This window comes from Narcine bancroftii, chromosome 4, assembly GCF_036971445.1.
Source record: "Narcine bancroftii isolate sNarBan1 chromosome 4, sNarBan1.hap1, whole genome shotgun sequence".
Classification (NCBI taxonomy): domain Eukaryota; kingdom Metazoa; phylum Chordata; class Chondrichthyes; order Torpediniformes; family Narcinidae; genus Narcine; species Narcine bancroftii.
This window is the reverse complement of record NC_091472.1, coordinates 190,063,147-190,086,324: the sequence shown is the minus strand read 5'-3', so window position 1 is coordinate 190,086,324 and position 23,178 is coordinate 190,063,147. Positions and strand designations below refer to the sequence as shown.

The window sequence follows — 23,178 nt, the reverse complement described above, 5'->3', positions numbered from 1 at the left end:
TTTTCTTAAATCCTTAAATTCCTGTGTTTGCCATTCTTTAAATGACTCCATGTATCCTTTAATAAGAGCAAGTATATCCTTTACCTTGCCTATCTTTTCTTCTTCTATTTCACCATACTCTTCCTCTTCTTCTTCCTCTGGGTTGACCATCTGTTGTTTCTTTGTTGCCCTTTCCTCCTCTTCTTTCTTGTTTCTATTGTCTTCTGTGGTCTCTTCTTGCTGCAGGTGTTCTGCAGCTGTCGTTGCCGGCTGTGGAGATCGACTCCCCAGCTGGTCCCCCCTCCCGTCGGTGTGTTTTTTTTCATTAGCATCGCGCATGCGCGAAGTATCGCACATGCGCGGTTGCGCACTTTTACTCGGCTCAGCGAGCCATTTTTGTAGTCCATTATTTACCGACCTGAGGGAGCGGGTTTCTCTCTCCGCAGCGGGCCTCTTCGGACAGGTAAGGCCTTCACCTTTTTCCTCCTTTGTCTTCTCTTCCTCTCTTCTTGCCGTTGCTTTCGATTTTTCTTTTTTTGTCGCCATCTTCTTTCCACCTTTATACTCACTTTTCTGTAACTTTTATTTCTGTGCCTTTGTGTTTTCTCTTGTTTTTCCCGACTTTTCTGGAGAGGGCTGGAGTTCACCGTCCGGCCACTACTCCATCACGTGACTCCGGCAACAGCAATCATTAAAGACCCACACCACCCAACACATGCCCTGTTCTCGCTGCTGCCATCAGGAAAGAAATATAGGTGCCATAAGACTCACACCACCAGGTTCAGGAACTGCCACCCCTCCATCATCAGTCTCCTCAACAACAAACTCGATTAGAGACTCATTTCAGGACTCTTACTTGTGCACTTTATTGATTTTCTTTTGTTCTCTTGGTATTGCATAGTCAGTTTGTTTACATTTATTATGTTTACATTTCTTTTATTCTTTACAAGTTTATGCTGTGTACAGTTTATTTTTGTACTACCAATTAGTGGTAATTCTGCCCCGCCCACAGGAAAAAGGAATCTCAGGGTTGTATGACAATAAATCTAAATCCAAGTACTTATAAATTCAAATTTAAGGAGGAATAAAGAAGAGCTGAACAGATAAATTTTGATAGTTTATTCATTAGCAGATACAATATGCTTCGTTTATTAAAACATGCAGTTTTAAAGAACAATAAAGTCAACATGGTGCATCTGCGGCACTTATCCATGCATGCACGCACACAAAAGCCCACTAAATTTTAAAAGTTTGAGTTTTTGAAAAGTCTGGATTCTTGGGTGGTCCAGATTTCTACTGTATTTACATTGAAGCGCTGCTGGAGTTAGCTTTCACGCCCAGTCTATTTAATTAATGCAAGATGTGCTACAATTAGATGTATATCAAGCAGAGCGGCCATGGCAGGACTAGCTTATTGCCCCACACAATGGGGAAGGCAAGAGTTTTGATAAGAAACTCAATTTTGTTTGTGATAATTTTGGAGAAACCGCACTGACATCCTTATTACAAATTTTAAATTTAGACATACAGCACTGTAACAGGACATTTTAGCCCACAAGTCCGTGCTGTCCAATTTACACCCAATTAACCTACATCCCCAGTATATTTTGAACGGTGGGAGTAAACAGGATCCCCTGGAGAAAACCCATGCAGACACAGGGAGGATGTACAAACTCATTACAGATAGTGCAAGATTCAAACCCAGTCCCAATCACTAGTGCTGTAAAGGCGTTGTGCTAATCCCTGAAGTCAAAATTTATTTCTAACAATTAGATTTTAAGAAGTCAACTTTATATTGATGCAATAATAGGGAATTAATATCCCACCTCAGTTTTAAATACAAGGCTCTTCAATCTACTTAGCACTGAAAAATCCTATATAAACATTTCACTCAATGAATAAAGTTTACCACAGACAAGATTTGCATTGATATTGGTTTTTAATTTCCAGTGCAAAAATTTAAATCAAATTTTATTTGCAAAATTTCAAGGCACATAACTAACATTTTTTAGTGCTGGATTCAAATATCTGGGGAAAAGAGCAGAGCAAAACAAAAATAGTCATTGTGCATTTTTCTAGAAAGGAAGATTGTTTGCCAGATGTATGGACCAAAATGCCAGTCAGCTGGTTAGGCTGTTGGGGATGCACTTTGTTACAAATGAATAATTACTCTCAATTTCCAGATTCTGTGTCATTTTGAAAAGTTGAGATGATTAGTCCCCTGATAAGATTCACAGGTAACAAAACTTGGTTGATACTTTAATATTTGATTAAAGTCTGGTGCACTTTCCAGATCCTGTCACTCATTTCTGACATTGAACTCGTGTGTTTTCCTGCCCTCCAGAAAGTTGTAAAAGATCATGCATTACAGGAGAATTTCCCCCATTGTCCTTTAAATTGCTTTCTGGACATCCAATAAAAATCTAGTTATTATCTCAGCATTGATTGTGGGACCTTGTAGCACATCAAATGACTGCTGACATTCATTTCATTACCCGTGTTCACAAAGGAATACAAATCTAGGGGAAGAGCTGTATCAAAAGATTCCACAGTGTGGATGACAAAACGGATCAGGTATTGAAATAAGCAAATAAAGATCAAATCTAGCACAGATCCTTTGAGAAAACAAGAGGGATATAAAAAAAGCATCTCAACGGACCAAGAGCTGCAAGAAAAATTATGTATCATGCGAAGTATGTGTGAAAAAGTGTAGAAACGTTGAAAACTCATTTCCCTGAAAGAATTTCCAGTAGAGGAAAAGTTGCAATAAATATTTATGAAAATAGATAGGTGCTTGCCAATGTTAGTTCAAACAAAATAAATATAACAGAGGCAGTAAAGTGTATCAAATATCTAATACCAGATGGTTTATGATCCAGGATTTAAATGTAGAAGACAAGACGACTAGAATTCTATAATTAAGTTAGCAACAAGTTTTATCTGAATTGTGAAACATACATACAAAACAATTCAGAAAGATAAAAAGCAGGAAGCAAGCAAACTTCAGATGAGTTAGCCCAATGCCAGTTAGGAAATGGCTGAAGCTCATCGTAAACAGAGAATGAGTAAATATGTTAATCATTTCAGCAGATCAGAATGCTGGAACTAAATTGAGACGATCAGGTCACTCCTGACAAACCAAACTGAATTTTTAAGAAAATATAATTAAAGAGAACAGAGGAACATAATGGAAGTTTAGAAAATAGTTGGTAAAGCTCCTCAGTCTAAACAATCAGGTAAAGATAGAGTTTGGGGAATTAGGACAATTATTGGCCTGGCCAAGAAACAGGCTGAGCAGAAGATGGTAATTAACTGGAAAAATTGGTGAACCACATCCCAAAAGGATCCATGTTGACGCTCACCTTCAATTCTTATTGTACAACCTTCTTATTCAGGAGTTTTCCTGATTTTGACATACCTAAAGGGCTCAGGCCCAAAATGTTGACTGCCATTGCTTTCCAAGGATGCTCCATGATCTGCTGAGTTTGTCCAGTGCTTTTGTGTATTGTTCTGTAATCTGCTGGTTTTCCTACCTTTATTTATTAACTGAAATGAGGCAGTTATCCATATATCCTCATTAACCCACTCACCAGGTAGCTACATTAACAGCTTATTGCTGTAGCAACCTGGCTTCACCCTGTCAAAGATATTTCTGTCCACCATTTCCCAGTCTCTCTGTAACTTAACTAAATTGCTTTCACTCTTTCTCAGTTCTGTGAAATGATATTGTTTTGTACAGTACAAATTATGTGTAGGCATGCAATCACTTCAAAACAGAATAAAGACCAAGGCAAAAACTATGGGTCAGCTAGTTATATGTTTGTTTAAAAAGATTTGAGAATGCATACTTACACTTGTCCCTCAGGACTATAGGTAGAACCACTGATTGTAAATTCTTTCAGAGAACACTGGTCACCTTCAACTTTGTCGATAATGAACATCTAGGAGAATGACACAAAGTAGCAGACACTCTAGGTGAAGAATAGCACATCAGTTGTTGGTCACTGCAAAATGAAGTGGCTAGCAAGATGCAAAGTCAAGTTTCAGACAAGAAAATTATTGAATAGATGAACCAGCTTTACACCACATGGCATTGCCGTGCAAGAATGACATCAGATCTTAATGTCTGCTACGTAGTCTTTTATCTGAATTTTTTTTTAACATGCGATAAATGAATTACATTCCAAGTCAAAATATACACATGATAAAAAAAATTAAAGTGCCTCATGACAACAATAATGGATGAGCAATCTTACTGAGTAGGCCAAAAGATTTTTTTGTATAGTACTAAAAAAAAAATCATACTCCCAGAGGAGTTCATTTTTAGTCCATGAGGCAAATAATCAGGCCAATCCCAAATGTCTGACAGAACACAACCTGCAAGCTGTAGAAGACACACCAAGGACAAATATATGGAACTTATTTCAACTTTTCAAATTGATATTTGGCAAAAGCCTAAACTACTTCTAATGAAAGAATGCAATTGCATTCATTAAAAAAAAAGTTCAAGCTCTTAATTGCTCAAACAAATTGGCAATTTCATGAATAGACAAGACTGCTAATTACAATACAAAATATTAATCACACAGATTTTGATAAAGATCTGAAATGCATTTCATCATGATTTCACATGTGCATAGTGTCATCGAAATTATCCAGAGGATGTCACACAATCCAAATGATTACACAATTGTAAATACAAAGCATTTATGCAGAGACTAGAAGTCAATAACCATAGGAAGACAGGGATACAGATTAGGCAGAAATAACAAGCAGAGAGAAAAAAAAAATCCTGCACACTAAAGCTGAACAGTTGAGGAACTTCTCTTGCCACCCCTTCACATTAGGAGAGCAGCAAGTAACACATTTTTCTACTCTAATTTGAAAACCTTAAAATTGAATGTAAAAGTGCTTACCCGGCAGACAGACATCTGGTTTGTAGTAAGAGTGCCTGTTTTGTCAGAACAGATAACAGAAGTACATCCCAATGTTTCCACAGATGGCAGACTTCGCACTATTGCATTCTTCTTTGCCATACGCCTTGTTCCAAGGGCCAGGCAGGTAGTTATGACAGCTGGCAAACCCTCAGGTATTGCAGCCACTGCCAAAGCAACTGCAATTTTAAAATAATAGATGGCACCACGAATCCAGGAGCCACCGTGTACAGGGTCATTAAAGTGGCCAATGTTTATGATCCAAACAGCAATACAGATCAGCGAAATAACCTTGGAGAGTTGTTCACCAAACTCATCAAGCTTCTGTTGAAGTGGAGTCCTCTCCTGTTCAGTTGCAGCCATTTCATCGCGGATTTTACCAATTTCTGTACTTGTACCAGTAGCAACAGCAACTCCAATTGCCCGACCAGCTGCAATGTTAGTACCCTGAAGTTGAGAAGGGGGAAAAAAAAGGCCTTGAAGTTTATAAAAGGAAGAATCAGTTTTAGTAACAGCTCTTCAACAGAACAATTCTGCTCTCTGATTTGCTGATCAACATTCATAGACTTTCGATTCATCTTTTACCACTTGTCCAACAGATATCACTTGCCATTGAACCAAGATGAATGACTGAGCCAGCTTACATCCCAACAAATTGTGAATTCAGTTTATCTGGTGCATTTGTCAAGAGAAGTAATGAAATAATTTATCCTTGAGCACAAAAGCAGCTAATCTTTTTCCTCAGGTCAGGGAGCTAATGAAGAAGCTGCAAGGAATAGAGGGCCTATTAGATCCAGATGACATTCCTTCACTCTAGCTAAAGTACCAATACATTAATGAATGAAAATCAAACAAATTTGACTACTAACCACAGGCACTTTTGCCAAAATGGACTAAATCTGCACATAAATTGAGTCGTTGGCTAGAAACTCACCTTTGTCAGTGGCGAAGAATTTTGAGTGCAGTGCATATTCCATTAACTTAAATGTGTTAAATTTAGGAGTCAGACTAAATATACCAAAACAAACAGTGGGTTTAGCAGAAATTGAAGGGGTGAATTTCTGGGTAAACATTCCTACTAATTTTCAGAGAGAATACTTCTTAGAGTTTTATTCAGACATAGTGAGAATGAATCAAAAATAACTGCAGGGAAACACTTTACAGAATGAAATATAACACAATTTTCACCCATCCCTCCCTCTCACAAAGTTTTACCACAAAATTTGATAACAATTTATTTAAAAAAGTAGTTTAAAAATAATACAAAGGTATATCTGGTGCTTATTCCTCAAAGACCAAGTCCAAGACTACAAAATGTGGCAGCAGCAGGCCAAACATTCAAAGGTAACCTATAAAACTGTCCCCGTGCAGTATTTAAATCTGTTGTTTTGAGGTCATTAATTCATTCTATGGCTTTAATAACAACACAGTGTAAACCACAAGCATCCTGCAAGCTTGACCGACAAAACCCTGACAAGATATCCACAGATAGGCTTCATCTTTTCTGATATGGTTCATCTCCAGGCTGATTCAATTTAAATTTATCAACACTAGTGGCTTTGATCTGCATGTTTGATGGTCAAATCTTAATATTTTTATGAGGAAGCCAAGCACAAACTTTCCAAACTGATGAAACTAAACAAAAAGCAGAATCAAGAAGATTCAACTGTGCACAGATTTATGTCCTGAAAGAACTGGGAGACTCAATGAGTCAGTCAAAAACTTTTTTTATATAAACAGGATGGATTTTTTCCCATTCAAAACCTGTATAAATTAGTTGGTTAATTGGCATTATAAATTGCACCCTGGGTGTAGCAATGATTGGGAAATGCGGGTGGGGGGGGGGGAGAATTAATTTATGGGATTGTGAAGACAAATCACAAATGGGTGTAAATGGGTGCTTGATGCCTGGCATACATTTGGTGGGCCAAAGGGCCTGTTTCTACTCTTCCATTGCACCACAGAATCATGAAAAAAAGTACAATATAGAAGACTTACTGATTTTCTCACATTCCAACAGGATATAAGTAAAACACGAAAGTCTGCAGACACATTGTTGAAGTAAAAAGTCAATCCTGGAGAAACTCAGCAGGTCAAACAGTGTAATTTATGTAGCAAATATAAAAGATACATTACCAGTGTTTCAGGTTTGAGCACTTCATAAAGGTATGGAAACATGTCAAAAGGTGGGAAACAAAATGGTGGGAGGGAGGGGTAGGGAAGAACATGATCCCAAAGGCAGGAGGTAACAGGTGGATAAAGGAGGGAGGGCACAGCAGCAAGCAACGGGAGGAGAGATGGCTCTCTGAGTAGAGAGCTAAGGGAATGAAGACAAGGGGGAAAATGACAGGAGGGAGAATAGGTAAGCAGAAACTGGAGGTTGATGTTATTTCCATCCGGTTGGAGAGTGCCCGGACAGAAAATCAAGTGTTGTTCCCTCGATTTACAAATAGTCTTGGTGGGATAGTACATGAGGCCATGGACAGACATGCGAGCGTGATGCAGAATTGAAATGGTTGGCCTCTGGGAGATACATTTCTGATGCAGACACAGCAAAGATGCTCAGTGAAGCAATCTCCCAGACTGCACCCAGTCTCTCTGTTGTAGAGAAGGCCACAAAGAGAGCACCCGATGCAGTAGATCACTCCCGGAGATACTCAAGTTAAGTGTTGCTTCCCTTGAAAGGACTGTTTGGAGCCTGAAATGTGGTGAGGGAGGAGGTGCAGGAGCGATTGGTGGGGAGGGATGAGTGGAGGAAAGACTCACGGAGAAAGCGATCCCTACAGAAGGCAGAAATGTGTCTTGTGGGGAAAAGACGGAAGATAATGTGTTGGATGCAGAGGCTGGTGGGGTGGTAGATAAGGCCAAGGAGAATCCTGTGTTTATTACATCTGGGGGCAGAGGGAGCTAGGGCAGACGAGTGGGAAATGAGGAGATGAGTGTAAAGGCTGAGTTGATGGTGGTGGAGGGAAAGCCACGTTGGTGGAAGAAGGCAGACATTTCAGATGTTCTGGACTGGAAGACCATTTTGGGAACAGATACATAGGGATGGAGAAATTGTGAGAAGCAAATAGAATTCTTTCAGGGCCCTGGGTGTGAGGAACTGTCAGCAAAGTAGTTGGAATTAGTGGGTTTGTACAATATGTCTATGGAAAGGTTGTCTCCCAAGATGGAGGATGGAGACAGCGAGATCAAGAAAGAGGAGTGTTGTTAGAGATGGATCAGGTGAATTTGAGATTAGAGTGGAAGTTGGCAGCGAATTAAATGAAATTGACAAGCTCATCATGCGTGCACAAGGCAGCTTTGATGTAGTCATCAATGTAGCAGAGGAAGAGCTAAGGGGCCTTTGCCTGTGTAGGCTTGCAGCATGGATTGCTCCCAAAGCCCACAAACAGGCAGGCATAGCTGGGATCCATGTGAGTACCCATGGCTATTCTTTTGATTTGAAGAAAGTGAGATGAGTCAAAGGAGAAATTATTAAGCGTGAGAACAAGTTCTGCCAGGCAGAGGAAGGTGGTGGTGGCGGTCTCGTCAAGAAAGAAATTAAGTGCTTTGGAACTTCTGTATGGGGGATGGAGGTCTAAGGGAATTGGATGTCCATAGTAAGGTAAAAAAAACAAAACAGGCAGTGTAGGGATGGGAAGCAATGAGATTGGAGGGTGTGGGAGGGAGGTGACCAGAGATGATGAGGTTGGAGATAGTGTTGGGAGTTGGTGGCTTGTTGTGCTGTGGTGAAATAAGTAGGAGGTGTCTGAGAGTTGCCGTCTGACTTAGGCAATAACACTTGAACTAGTCATTTACGTGAATTAAGAATTTTACTCCTGTAATTTGTTAACCAGAACTATACAATTGGTGATCTGACGTGTTGTATACAATTCCAGCACAACTCTTGTATTCCACACCTTGGCAATACAAGAATATGGAATATAGAAGGATCACATTCCATATGCATTTTAACCAACATATTAACCTGTTCCCCAACCTTCAAAGATCTAATGAAGTACCCTCCAAGGTATCTGTGTTCTGCCACACCACTCTCCAATTGCCTTGCCTTGATGTGCCTTCCTGATGTATTAACTCACTTCTCTGGATTAAATTTCATTTGCCATCTATCTGTCCAAATACTCTGACCAGTTACATTTCTTCAGTGTATAGCTTTCCTTCTGTTATATAAGCAATATTTGTGTGATTTTCAAACTTCACCATTGCACTACAAAAAAAAAACAAGGGATCAAGTACAGAGCTGACTGGTAACAATCTTCAAGAGAAATTCAACATTTTCTATGCTTCTTCCGACTGAGCTAACTTTGGGTCCAATTTGCCAAAACCAAAAATTAAAAGAATATTCAAATCTGTGTCTTTCATATGCATTTCAACTTAGTATTTGGTCAAGTTCTAGGGTCTGGACATGTCGGTTTAAATTAACTATGGAACATCAACTGTTCTTTTAAATTTTAATCCCAAAATAGGGAGAAATGGTACAGGTAGATTCGTTATCTCTATTCACAATATATTTTGGGCAATCAGAAAACGGAAACCTCGTATGCAAAAATAAAGCAACAGTGAATCCAACACTGAGATTTCAACTTAGCAGAACCTATCTGACCTAAAGTAAGGAACAAATATATTATTATCTTCCAAAAATGAAAGAAAAGGGCCAGAAACCCTTTCCCCAACACAATTAAAACACAACAGGATTTATGTTCTGTAATTAATGTTCAGTATATTGATGGACATTAGTCTCCCTACAATATGAAGAATTAACTGCTATCAACCATTTTGATGGTTTTCATTTCTACCACATAAAATTAAAACACTACTCTATCACCTGAAAGACTTGTTTACAATGCTGATTGTAAACAGCAGTTACCTGTTGGTACCTTAAAAAATATTTGGATAGCTATAATTGAAGTTCCTGATGATTGAAATCTAGAACTATTAACAATATTAATATAATCACACCTACAGAATGAAAATAAATATATCAAGTGATTGTTAGAAGATTAGAACTAATTTTTATAAATATGACAAATTTTTCATGCAACTGATTTGGGTTGCATTCAAGTTGGGAAAGCTTTGAAAAATAAAATAAATTTCTCCTTATTTTTCCATGAGGATTCAAAAATTGATGTTCCACAAAAAAAATTGCTTACATGTTACAGTTTGCTGGCATTAACTATATTTTGGCATGTCACCAATATTGTCTTAACGTTGCTGTCGAAATATCTCTAAGTTGGATAAAAACCATTCAAAATGCATTACAAAACACATTTAAAATTGACTTCATTCCCATTCTAAATCAACATATAGTCAAATGTCAATCTTGCAGCAAGATTAAAAAAGTAATGTTCCAGGTGAGTTAAGAGCCAATTGGGAAGACATTTCAAGAAAAATTTCTCTGCTGCTGAACGGCTTACCTATTTTGGATATGCTACTTATGTGTGAGACCAATGTGTCAGGGAATGGCAAACAGCCTTCTAACACAAAACACAAGGAAGTAACTTTTTTGTTTTAGTTGGAAACCAAAGATTTCCAATAAAAGTTACATCATCACTTTCTTTTTCCTCCCTTGAAAAAAATGCAGCATCAAATGTGCACATTTAAAAAAAAAGTTAACAAGCATATTATTTGAAAGCTGTCCAAAATATTATGGCATCAGGTCAACCTTACAGTAGCAAATCCTGAGCCAGACCAATTAGGCCAATGCCAAAAAATGAAGTGCTTTGCTCTTCAGACTGCAGACAGCAACATCAAATGCAACAACTTCTATCCACTACAACAGGAAAATTTTAAAATCAAATTTCAATTATACAAACAAAACACCAACTGCAAAAATACATCAAGAACCCATGGGGAATCTTGCAATTGTATAACATTTCAATGTTATTTTAAAATGTGTAAAATACAATTTAATGGTGAGGAGACATAATATTAGGTTGCTTCAGGTAGGAAGTGCAGCCCTATACCCTCACTTTTAACTAGTATCACAAGGTAAAATCCAGAGTCAATTTGCTTACCGAAAAGAGCATGTTCTTTTTATCCTGATTCACTGCACGAGGGTCTGGAACAGGATCGGTGTGTTTGATGATTGATACAGATTCACCTGGAGATGAGTAACAGAGAAGTATTATTTAACTGTCCCCTGATGCACAGTCTCCTCTACCAGAGGCAACTTGCACTGAAACACAATCAATGTAACTAGTTCACACAGACTTCAGTAATACATCTCTGCTCATTCATAATCTTTGATTGACCAAATCATTTCCTGTTCACAAAGGGATCAAGTCTTCTGTGAAAAGTACAAATAATTATTGAACAATTCTAAATCCAGTCTAACCTTTGTTAATTCCTCCCCCACCCCCAAAAAAGTTATTTTACAAAATCAGCAGAAAATTTAAATACATTTTTACTTGCTTCAGAAATAATGAAAGTTTATTCTTGGTGAAGTGCATTTCTCAAAAATTTATATTGCAATGATTTGAATGAAGCAGCACATATTACAAAAAAAAAATGCATAAATAATAAACATTCAAACTCTCATGATAAGGCATGCAAACTTGGTCTTTCACATGCATTTCTGCACCAGTGTATATACACATTTCAACTTAGTATTTGGTCAAGTTCTAGGGTGTGGACATGTCGATTTAAATTAACTATGGAACATCAACTGTTCATTTAAATTTTAATCCCAAAATAGGGAGAAATGCTGCAGGTAGATTCGCTACCTCTATTCACAATATATTTTGGGCAATCAGAAAACGGAAACCTCGTATGCAAAAATAAAGCAACAGTGAATCCAACACTGATATCATTCACTATAGCAATCTTGTTTTACAGTCCAAGTAAAAGATGTGATTAAAAGCATAAAAATTCTGTTGCCCCTTAATCTCAGAGTAAAATGTTTTTGTTGAATATTCGAAAGAGAAACTCAAAAAGTGGTTGGTTGAGACCAATTAATTTGAAATAAGCATAAATACAAGTTTTGGCAGGATCTTTTAAGTTACAAACACAATAGTGATGCAATTTGCACCGAACATTTATTTGGAATGAGTGATTGCATTTGAGACTTCGAATGATGCTATAACTGAATCTTTATATGCACAATTCTGATATAAATTAAGTCCGACTCATTGCAATATTTTAAACTTTCTGTTTTGCAAAATAATATAGTGAATAAAAGTTATCAAAAAGATGCTAACAATTTATTTACAAGAGACATAAAATGAAATTACTTATAACTGCAAAGGAAGCATCATTTCAACACATTACCTGTAAGAATAGATTGATCCACTCTTAAAGTTGTTGACTTGATTGCCGTCAGTCTGATATCCGCAGGTACCTTGTCACCAACTGTGCAGACCAACAAAAGGCTGTTACATTTCAGACCAATATCTGTGGTCTCCAAACAGCTATAAATAGCATGTGGTTAGGTATTTTATGTACTGACATCAAGACACCTGCACGTGAATTCAGCCATTGCATAGATGTGACATATTTGAATGATTTTATTTTTAAAAAGATATTACTTGAAAACTCAATTTTCCCCTTTCTGTCTGTAAATCTCAGACCCGCATCAGAAAGGCAAAATAAGTGTTCAGTCTAGTCCTGTTTTATATGGTGTGGCTGTGTATCTGACTACTCAGGTTTGTCTGGATGTTAGGGAAACTTGTTAACACTCTAAATGCAGACCTGTTTGCATTAACATCTAACGAGCATCTGTGTACAAATGCAATACATGCGCATCTCCCAAAAGATTCAAGAACAATGCAAAAATGCATAATTATATCTAATCTACAAGCTGCTTAAAAATATCCTGAACGTGGACAACAAAAAGTCAATATTCAGGTGGAAAAAGTCACAACTGTGGCTGACAAGAGAAGTCAAAGTCGACATAAAAGAAAAACAGAAGGCAAACAAGGAAGCAAAAACTAGTGGGAAGAGAAGATTGGGAAGTTTTAAAAAATGCAGAAGGTAACAAAAAAATCCTCAAGGATGGGAAAAAATTAAGTATGAAAGTAGGCTCGCAAATAATATCAAAGAGGATACAAAAAGCTATTTCAAGTATATAAAGAGCAAAACAGAAGTGAGAAAAGATGTAGGACTATTAAAAATAAAGCTGGAGAAATAAAGGCAGACAAGGAATGGCAGCCGAACAAAATGAGCATTTTTCATCAGTCTTCACTGTGCAGTATGCCAGATGTTGAAGGGTATCAGGGAAGGGAAGTGAGAGCAGTTACTATTTCAAGGAAGAAGATATGAAGAAAGCAGAATGGTCTAAGGGTGGATAAGTTTCCCAGACCTGATGGATTGTACCCTCGGATTCTGATAAAAGTAGCGGTACGGAATTGCTGAGGAAATAGTAATTATCTTTCAGAAATTAATAGAGTCTGATATTATAGTGTGGATTCTGGAGGGTCATGTAACCCCTTCCAATCAGAATCTGGGATTGCAGAGGGGCATGTAGCCTCTCTCCCTGGAACTTGTTAGGAATGTGGATTGCAGAGTGGCATGTGACATCTCCATTTGGAACTTGATCGGAAGTCACTTCACCTGCCAATCAAGGTCACGCCTTGCCCACAGGTCAGCACACACCCCTTTAATTGGCTTTAATTACCCTCCAGCTAATGACACTATAAAGCCCACTGCATGTGGCAGCATAGGCTGCCTGAGCCATCAACCTCGAGGTGAGAGGGACAGAGGTAGCCTGCTTAAAATGCAGCAGCTGCACAACAGCTTGCTGCTCTGGCTGACAGATAGACCTGGTTAAGGTTCGGGTCACTGTCCAGTGAGGGAGCGGGTTCGATACATGGTTGGGGAGGGGGACATGTGGATGAGCAGCGACAAGAGTCAGGTCCCCACCTGAACCCGTGCAGGCTAGACTGATGATCACGCGGTTGCAGACCTGACATGAGGGGAACCCTCTGAACCCACAGAATGGGTAAGCAGCAGAGAATGGATGGAGATATCTGTGGTCGCTGTGAAACCACAGAGACATGGGAATATTCAGCGAAAGAGCTGACAGCGCTGGGAGACAGATAGCGCCAGCACCCAGGTGAACACCTGGCTGCGTGGCTGCTCAGGTTCCGGGATGACGGGGCACCAATGTGAACCTCTCCCATCAGGAAGTAAGCGCCTTGGTAGCTTATCAGACCAGAAGATAATTAATAATGCCCTGCAGGCACTGTGTTACGAACTAACAACCCTTTTAATTTTGTTTAAGATTAAAGGGACTTTGTTAGTACTAACAAAGGGAATAGCAATGGAAAATTTACCAGACAATGGTAAATTCAAAATAATAGTTTTTATTAAACTATTAATAACATAACATTTCTTACTTATCTCTAAACTTACCTCCACTATACTCAAATGTATGTGTGTGTGTGTAATAAAATCAGTATCATAAAGTAAAAAGTAAATTTTTAAAACTTCAGCATAATTTTAGACTTGCTTGAAGGTCTTAAATTTTCAGTACAGAAATAATTATAAAGTGCTTTTTAAACTTCATATTTTCAGGCCTGCTTAAACTCGCAATTCTTTCGATGAGTTGACCTTGACAGATATTTTTCAAGCATAAGTGTGACCATCTTTTGAGCTACCAATTTATCTCCTTTAAAAAGGAGAATACAAGTCCTGTCTTCCCAGGATCAAATCTTATTTTGAATGAAGACACTGGAATCTGTTTTACCAAAATAGATGAAACTGCCTTCTTTATCTTAAGGAAACAGTTGGAAGTAGACTTCTCTTTTGAAATCTACTTATTTGGTGTTCTCCTTTGGTTAGAAGTAACAAATAGGCAGTTATCCCCCTTTTCAGGAAATATTACTGCTGTCCAGTCTGCACCTTAACAGAATAGTGAGTTTCCTTAAACGGACTTCCTTGCCTCCCATTTCAGTAATATATTTCCAGCAAATCTCTCATGTCACATGACATGTGACATCATTTCTGTCTTTGAAGTTCATATGGTCTTTTGACACAGATGTGCTAAAAGCATTTAAGTCACAGAATCAAAGTAATTAACTTTGTTGAATGGTTCTCTTCTGGTTCTGCCCTGTCTGCCCACATGGACAAAAATGGCTGTGATTTACACAGGTGCTTCTGAGATAACACCTATTAATTTCAGTATCTCAAAAACCATAATTCCTTTCATCCAACTTCAGAAGCAACCATTCCATCTTTCAAACTGGCTTCTGCCTTCAGTCTCAAAGAACCATGTGTATTTAAAATGCTCATGTGTTGTCTTTGTGCCCCTGTAACCATCCAAACTAACTTAATAACCCACATCTAGATAAAATATAGTTTTAACATTAAACATTAATCATAGCACATTCGTCACAACCGCTTGAAGTGATTTGTGATGACACCTCCCTGTGGAATCGTATGGTGACAGCAGTGCAAGCCCAATACCCCACTCTACTAGAAGGGGATCAATACCACCCGCCGCAGTGGAACACGATTAATGAGGGGACAAGGTTAATCAGGGATTGGGCTTTAATTACAGGGAGCCTGCAACCGCCATTTCCCTGAGAACACAAAGGTTACTGATGCCCAAGCGGGCAACATAGTCATCACAGTGTGCCCATGGGACCAGCAACCAGGAAACCTGTCTGGGAAGCCATCAGATTAGTAGAAGAATTTGCTCCATCTTCGTTTTGGTTGCTAACTCACCCAAGTGTATCTTGGGCATGAACATGCTGAAGGGGCTACTCCTACACACCAAAAAGGGGAAATTCAGCTTCAGGGTCACCTGCATGACCATAGTAGATGGGGCGGCTAAATGGGAGCCTATAGTCGTCCCCCCACTCTCCAAGGTAGTCAACAATACCGGGTGTCTGGGAGCAACAAAGAGATCACAGAATCTATAGATGCATTATTGTGCAAAGGAGTAATCTGATTTGAATTACAGGTCTCCATCATGAAGACAATGGCCAAGTGCCATATTTGGCTTGTGGACCAAGTCCCTCCCGCTACTCCTAATTCGAGCATCAGTAGCTTGCCTGCTACCTCGCATAGCTAGCCACAGAGCACCAGACAACAGCAAAGGCAGCCACACCTCCCCATCATGTGATCAGTTAAATCTGCGGATGCCACCCACAAGGAGGGCCGTGCCCAGCGGTCCCTCATAGTTCAATGGAAGAGGTACATAGCAGATTGCGCAGAGGCTGGCCCGAAGGGGTGAGCCACTTACATGAACAGGTCTTGACCCTGCCCGAGAGCAATGGCCTCCCATCCAAATTACCCACAGTACAGCCTTCCCTCGTGACCTGGGGCCAAATGTTCGCCACACTAGATCCCGGAGAGCAGCAAGAAGCTTGGTTTACTGATGGCTCTTGTGGGTGGAACTAGGGCAAACAGCGGAGGAAGGTGGCGGTGCTCCATGGGTAAAATACTAACACAAACGGTGGAGGGGGGGGGGGGGTTCCAGCCAACTAGCTGATCTAGTGGCTTTGGCATTCACCCTAAAAGAGACTTTTGGGCCAGTCCACATCTATAGATTCCTGGGCTGTGGCAAATGGCATGGCAGTGTGGATGGCTCGCTAGAGAGGAGATGGGATCTGGACCAGCTGGAAAAATGGGCTAATAAATGGCAGGTGGAATTTTATGCAGACAAGTGTGAGGTGATGCATTTTGGAAGGACAAACCAAGGTAGGATATACACAGTAGGGCACTGAGAAGTGTGGAGGAACAAAGGGATCTGGGAATACAGATACATAATTCCCTGAAAGTGGAGTCACATGTAGACAGGGCTATAAAGAAAGCTTTTGGCATACTGGCCTTCATAAATCAAAGGATTGAGTATAGGAGTTGGGATGTTATAATGAGGTTGCATAAGACATTGGTGAGGCCAAATTTGGAATATTGTGTCCAATTCTGCTTGCCAAACTACAGAAAGAAGATCAGTAGGATAGAAAGCGTGCAGAGAAGATTTACTAGAATGATGGTGCATCTTCAGGAGTTACAGGGAAAGATTAAACAGGTTAGGACTTTATTCTTTGGAGTGTAGAAGAATGAGGGGAGATTTGATAGAGGTTTACAAAATTATGAGGGGTATGGACAGAGTAAATTCAAGTAGTCTCTTTCCATTAAGATTAGGAGAGATAGGGGGCGTGGCAAGATGGCGTAGAGTCTAGACGTGCAATCTCAACCTCTCTGGCCATATTTTTAAATACCCATTTTTTAACCCTTTGTTTCCAAGTTTAAACCTTTTAAATTTTAGTTTAAAGTATTAAGGAATTATTATGGCCACTAATGGTAAAAAGACTAAATCTCAAGTTCAAAAGAAAATACATTTTCGAAGTGCTGAAGATTTGGGGCCTAGACGACTTGAAGCAGCCCCAGGCTCAATTTCTTCATTGCCTAAATCCCAAGGATCGCCTGTGGAGGCTGATAAGGAAATGCATCAGGCAGCATTACAATCTGAAGAAGTCATTTTTCTTCGCGAATGGATGAGAAGACAAAGAGATAAGGAGGGAGACCAGCGGCGACTCCCTGAAGAAGTCGGGATGGTGTCGCTGGGAGTCCAGACCCGCAGTAAATCTTTTAAAATGCCTTTTGTTGAATTGCAGCAGGAGCTGCAGTTACCTTGTTCTGCCACCATGTCAGAGAGAGCAGAGCTGAGATTTACGGATTCACGATGTATGCAATTAAATGCAGTTATTCAATCTATGTTGACATCTCTAATGAATGATATGGTTCAAATGAATGCTGGTATTAAATATGGTTAAGGCACGTGTGAATGCATCTTATGAAGAATTTTAAAAATTTCAGACTGCTTTTTTGGACTGTAAACAACAAGTAACTTCTAACACAGAAAAAGTGTTGAAGGTGGAAAAAATCAGTCATAGAATTAGGAGATTGTGAGAAGGAGCTAGAAAGAAAAATAGATTATTTGGAAAATCAAAGCAGAAGGAATAATGTGAAAATTGTTGGTTTGCCAGAAGGTATAGAAGGACAAGACCCTCTTTGTTTCTTTAAAGACTGGATTCTGCAAATATTAGGGCGAGAATTTTTCTCATCTGGTCAACCCCTCAGACCGTTAATAATTCGATGTCTGAGTTATTTGGATAGAGAAGCAATACTTCGACTTGCAGTACAAAATGCGAGACAACGACAAACTCCATTATTCATTCAGAATAGTAGAGTCTTTTTTTATCCTGAATGTCGACGTCCAGTTAAAGAAGTTTTGTGGCGTAAAGGTTATAAGTCTACTTTTCGTTACCCTGCAGTGTTGAAGGTCTTTTACGGAGACTATCAATTTCGGTTTTTTGAAACTGATTGTGAAGCAATGATTTTTGCTGACTCATTGCCGGATATAAGAGGACAAAGACGTAGCTCACCATGATCTCCTAAAGAAAAATTTGGTAGTTCTGGAAACAGAAGAAATGGCAGAAATGGGAAAAATGGGAATGGAAAGAGTCCACCTCCTTCCGAAATGGGATCTTCGAGACTGGACTTTATTGGATGAAAAGAAGAATTTTCATAAAAAAAAATTTTTTTGATCAGTTTAGGGTGTGAACTATCTCTAAAAAAAAAGATATAATTAATAACAATATATGAAAAAAGAGAAAAAAAACCCCAAAAAAGAAGAAAAAACAAATCTGAATTAAAAAAAACTTAAAAAAAAACCTACAGATATAGCTAAACCACGCCGATCACTCCGATCTCATCTTACAGCCCAATTATCATACATAATCATAGAAAGAAAACAGAGCCAGATCAACTCACCACAAATGAAAATATTGAATAAATGGTCGCCAGGTTAACTCAAACTTAGAAGGGGATTCATAGACAGAGTTTCTAATTTTCTCTAAATTTAAACATAGTATAGTTTGGGTAAACCATTGGAAAACAGTGGGAGGATTTACCTCTTTCCAAGAATTTTCTTATTTTATTTTTTCTTTTGTTATGATACTTAGATGTTGTTGATTGTTTAGCTGGGGAGGAGGAGATTTGCACTAAGTTCTTTACTAGTCATCAGCCACTGGTGGGTGATCCACACCCAGTTTTGTTTAGGGGATTACTACCTTTTGGTAGCTTTTTTTGGGAGGGGGGTTTTTTAATTGTTTTTTTTATTTTTTACTTTTTTCTTTGTTTTTAATTTGTGATTTTTTTATTGGAGGACCTATATACGTTGATTTGAGTTTTTATATAGATATATTGCCATTTAGTAATAATAGTAGATATGTCAAAGTTGAGGTTTGCAACTTTTAATGTTTGAGGATTAAATAGTCCGATTAAACATAAGCGAGTCTTGGCGTATATTAAGAAAACGAAAATTGATATTGCCTTTTTACAAGAAACACATTTGAATGTGAAGGAAAGTGTGAAATTAAAAAGGGATTGAGTTGGGCATGTATATTTTTCTTCATTTAATTCTAGAGCTAAAGGTGTAGCAATTTTGATACATAAAAATTTATCTTTTGAATTACAATCAATGAAAGAAAAGGCAGGATGTATTCTTAAATTGAACTGTAAGATTTTTAGTGAATTTTGGACTTTACTTAGTATTTATGCTCCAAATGCAGATGATGAAGTATTTATTTCAGATGTATTTTTATGTTTAGGTCAAGCTAATGATAATATTTTAACTGGTAGTGATTTTAATTGTGTTTTGGAACCTTTATTAGATAAATCTCCAAAGAAAGTTAAAAAATCCAAGATAGCAATCCAGGTCCAAGCGTTGATGAAAGATCTTAATTTAGTAGATATTTGGAGACGTCTTAATCCGACAGAGAAAGATTTTTCCTTTTATTCATCTAGACATGAATTGTTTTCAAGGATTGATTTCTTTTTGGTATCGGCACATTTGCAAGGGAAAATACAAAAAGCAGAATATAAAAGTAGGGTGATTTCAGATCATTCTCTGGTATATTTTACATATAAAACTTCTGAGAAAATTCAAATAGCTTATCATTGGAAATTTAATACAATGTTGTTAAACAATATGGAAATTATTGATTTTTTTTGAAAAAACATTAATTTTTTTTAAGAAAATTCTAATTCTGTTCAAAGTAAGTTTGTATTATGGGATGCTATGAAAGTCTATTTGAGAGGACAAATAATTAGTTATACTTCTAAAATAAAAAGGAATCGATTAAATCAGAGTCTTGAATTAGAGACAGATTGATGAGTTAGAAAAGGAATTTCAGAAAGATGCTAAAGAAGATCAGAAAATAGAATTATCTAGGTTGAAATTGAAATATATCTTGCAATCTTATCAATTTGAATATGTGATTAATATGACTAAACAATGGTATTACGAATGGGGAGAGAAAGCACACAAGGTATTGGCATGGCAATTAAAGAAAGAACAGATATCGAGGACTATTAATGCTGTTAGACGGAATTCTCCTATTACTTATAAACCTCATGAGATTAACAATGAATTTTATTAATTTTATAAAAAGTTATATACATCTGAAGGAAAACAAGAAACTGGATCCATTGATTTTTTAAAATCATAGTTGAATTTACCGATATTAGAGGATGGAGATATACAGGAGATAGAAGAACCATTTACTGATTCAGAAATTAAAATGGCTATGCTGGAATTGCCAAATGGTAAATCGCCTGGTGATGATGGATTTTTGGTTGAATTTTATAAAATTTTTTATGATGATTTATCTACAGTGTTTGGGAATGTATTACGTCAAGTTGGAGAATATTATGATTTATCTGAGTCTTGTTCTAGTGCTTTAATTACAGTAATTCCTAAAAAAAAAAGAGATCCTTTGAAGGTATCTTCATATAGATCAATTTCGTTGTTAAATGTAGATTATAAAATAATAGCTAAAGTATTAGCGAATAGATTGATCAATATGTATCAACTTTGGTAAAAATTTAGGCAAACAGGTTTTATAAAGAATAGATATGCTTCAGGTAATATTTTGCGAGTGATTAGTTTGATTAATAGATTTCGACAATCTTTAGATCATCCGATGGTGATATCCTTAGATGCAGAAAAAGTATTTGATAGAGTTGAATGGAATTTTTTGTTTAAAATTTTGGAGAAATTTAAGTTTGGTCCTTCTTTTATTGGTTGGATTAGGGCTCTATATAGTAAACCGGTAGCTAGAGTATTGGCAAATGGTTTGATTTCAGAATCTTTTAAGTTAACTCGATCAACTCGTCAAGGTTGTCCTTTATCACCAGCTTTGTTTGCATTAGTGATTGAACCTTTAGCGCAGTTGATAAGACAAAATACATAGATACAAGGTATGAAAGTTTTAGATGAGGAGTATAAAATTAATTTATTTGCTGATGACGTATTGGTGAATTTAACAAATTCAGCTCAGTCACTTTTGCATTTGAAGGAATGTTTAATACAATATGGATGTCTTTCTGGATATAAAGTTAATTCGGGAAAAAAGTGAAATATTACCGGTAAGTGAAGGAGATTATTCAGTTTATAAGAATATTATTAATTTGAAGTGGACTGATCGAATTAAATATCTGGGTATAATTTTGAATGTTAATTATCAATCTTTATACAAATTAAATTATGCTGTTAATGAAAAATATTAAAACTGATTTGATTAAATGGAAAGATTTACCTATTAATTTAATGGGAAGGATAAATACAATTAAGATGAATATCTTTCCGCATATACATTATTTGTTTCAATCTATTCTGTATTTACTTGATAAATTTTTTTTTGAGATTTAAATAAAATGATTAGGGAGTTTTTAATGGAGGGGTAAATTTTCGAGAGTAGTTTTGAATAAATTGACTTGGAAATATGAATTAGGGGGATTACGTTTACCACATTTTCAAAATTATTATGAGGCAGCCCAACTTAAATTTATTAGTTAATTGATGGATTTGGTATGGCCTCCTAGTTGGGCTAAAATTGAGATGGCAAGTATTTCTGAATTTGAAATCAATTTTTGTTTAGGTGGAATATGAATTTGTTACAATATAATGTGCCTATATTAAAACATTTAATGAAGTTATGGATAAAGAAAAATAAAATGATAGGTTCTAGGGGTAAATTATTGGCTTTGACTCCATTGTATAATAATCAACTTATTTCTTTTTCAATACATAATCGAAGTTTATTGCATTGGAGATTTAAAGGTGTGGAAAATTTGGGAGATTGTTTTAGAGAGGGTAAGTTTTTATCTTTTAATCAGATGAGGGAAGATTTTGGTATTGATAAGAATTCTTTATTTCTTTATTATCAAATTCGATCTTTGGTAAAATGTATGTTTGGTAGAGATATGATTTTACCTAAAATGATTAAATTTGAGACTTCCTTTATGAAGGTTCCAGAGATAGATAAAAAGGGTTGGGATAGATCTAAAATTAAATGGGAAGCGGATATTGGTTTTACTTTTTCTGAAGAGGATTGGTTAGATATTTGTTATGATAGTGTAACTAGATTGGTAAATGCACGTTATGCAATGATTAATTACAATTTTTTACATCAATTATATTTGACACCTGAAAAATTTAAAAAATATTGTTTTAATGAATCAGATTTGTGTTTTAGATGTGGTGATACGGTTAGAACTTTTTTTCATGCTGTTTGGTCATGTATACATATACAATCTTTTTGGTTCAATCGTTTTTAGAGTGTAAGATTAAAATAGTTTTAGATCCAACAGTATTTTTATTGGGTAGCTTGCAACCTCTGAAAGGCTTGGGATTAGATAAGTTTCAGCTAGCTTTTGTATATTTAGCTTTATCCGTAGTGAAAAAATGTATTGCCAGTACGTGGAAAGACACAAATATGATCAGCTGCCATCTGATGTGGTAAATACAGACTCAATCTCAAGTTTTAAGAATAAATAAAAAGCAATATGTCCTCACAATGGTTGACACATACCCGGGTGTTCTGGTGGCGGTGCCCTGCCAGCAGGCTGACCAGGACAGCACCATTAAAAGGCTACAATACCTCCCCTTCATTTTTGGAGTACCATGGGAGGTACAGTCCAACCAGCGCTCACACTTCAGAATTTTGTACATAATTGGCAGCAGAGGCCAGTATTTCATGGCTGCTGCCTATCCCCTACCGTCCACAGGCATCTGGGCTCATCGAGCAAATAAATGGCCTGCTCAATGAGTCGATGCGCACACTGATGCCCACCAATACACTGCAGGGGTGGCTCAGTATGCTGCAGCAGGCGGTGGTCCAACTGGCTCTCACACAATGTGGCAGCCTCCAACGGCACCAAGTCAGAAGAGGTAGAAGTTCAGAACCATGAGGAATCAGGTAGAGTATGCAACAAAGTCAACCTTTAAAAAAAGGGGGAAATTAGAGTGCGT

At 37.4% G+C, this 23,178-nt stretch overlaps 1 protein-coding gene across 2 annotated transcripts in view; it reads right to left on the bottom strand.

Moving 5' to 3' along the window:
- The window catches only part of LOC138761356 (sarcoplasmic/endoplasmic reticulum calcium ATPase 2), a 129,879-nt gene that overhangs the window by 32,311 nt on the left and 74,390 nt on the right, over positions 1-23,178 (bottom strand). For both annotated transcript variants that reach the window (XR_011356273.1, XM_069933321.1), the window contains exons 6-9: positions 12,183-12,263; positions 10,931-11,016; positions 4,896-5,360; positions 3,832-3,920 (exon numbers count right to left, since the gene is read on the bottom strand). Coding sequence is in view for 1 of the 2 variants with exons in the window: in XM_069933321.1 (XP_069789422.1) it covers positions 3,832-3,920; positions 4,896-5,360; positions 10,931-11,016; positions 12,183-12,263 (721 nt within the window). In the remaining variant the exon portion in view is untranslated. The remainder of the gene's footprint in view (positions 1-3,831; positions 3,921-4,895; positions 5,361-10,930; positions 11,017-12,182; positions 12,264-23,178) is intronic.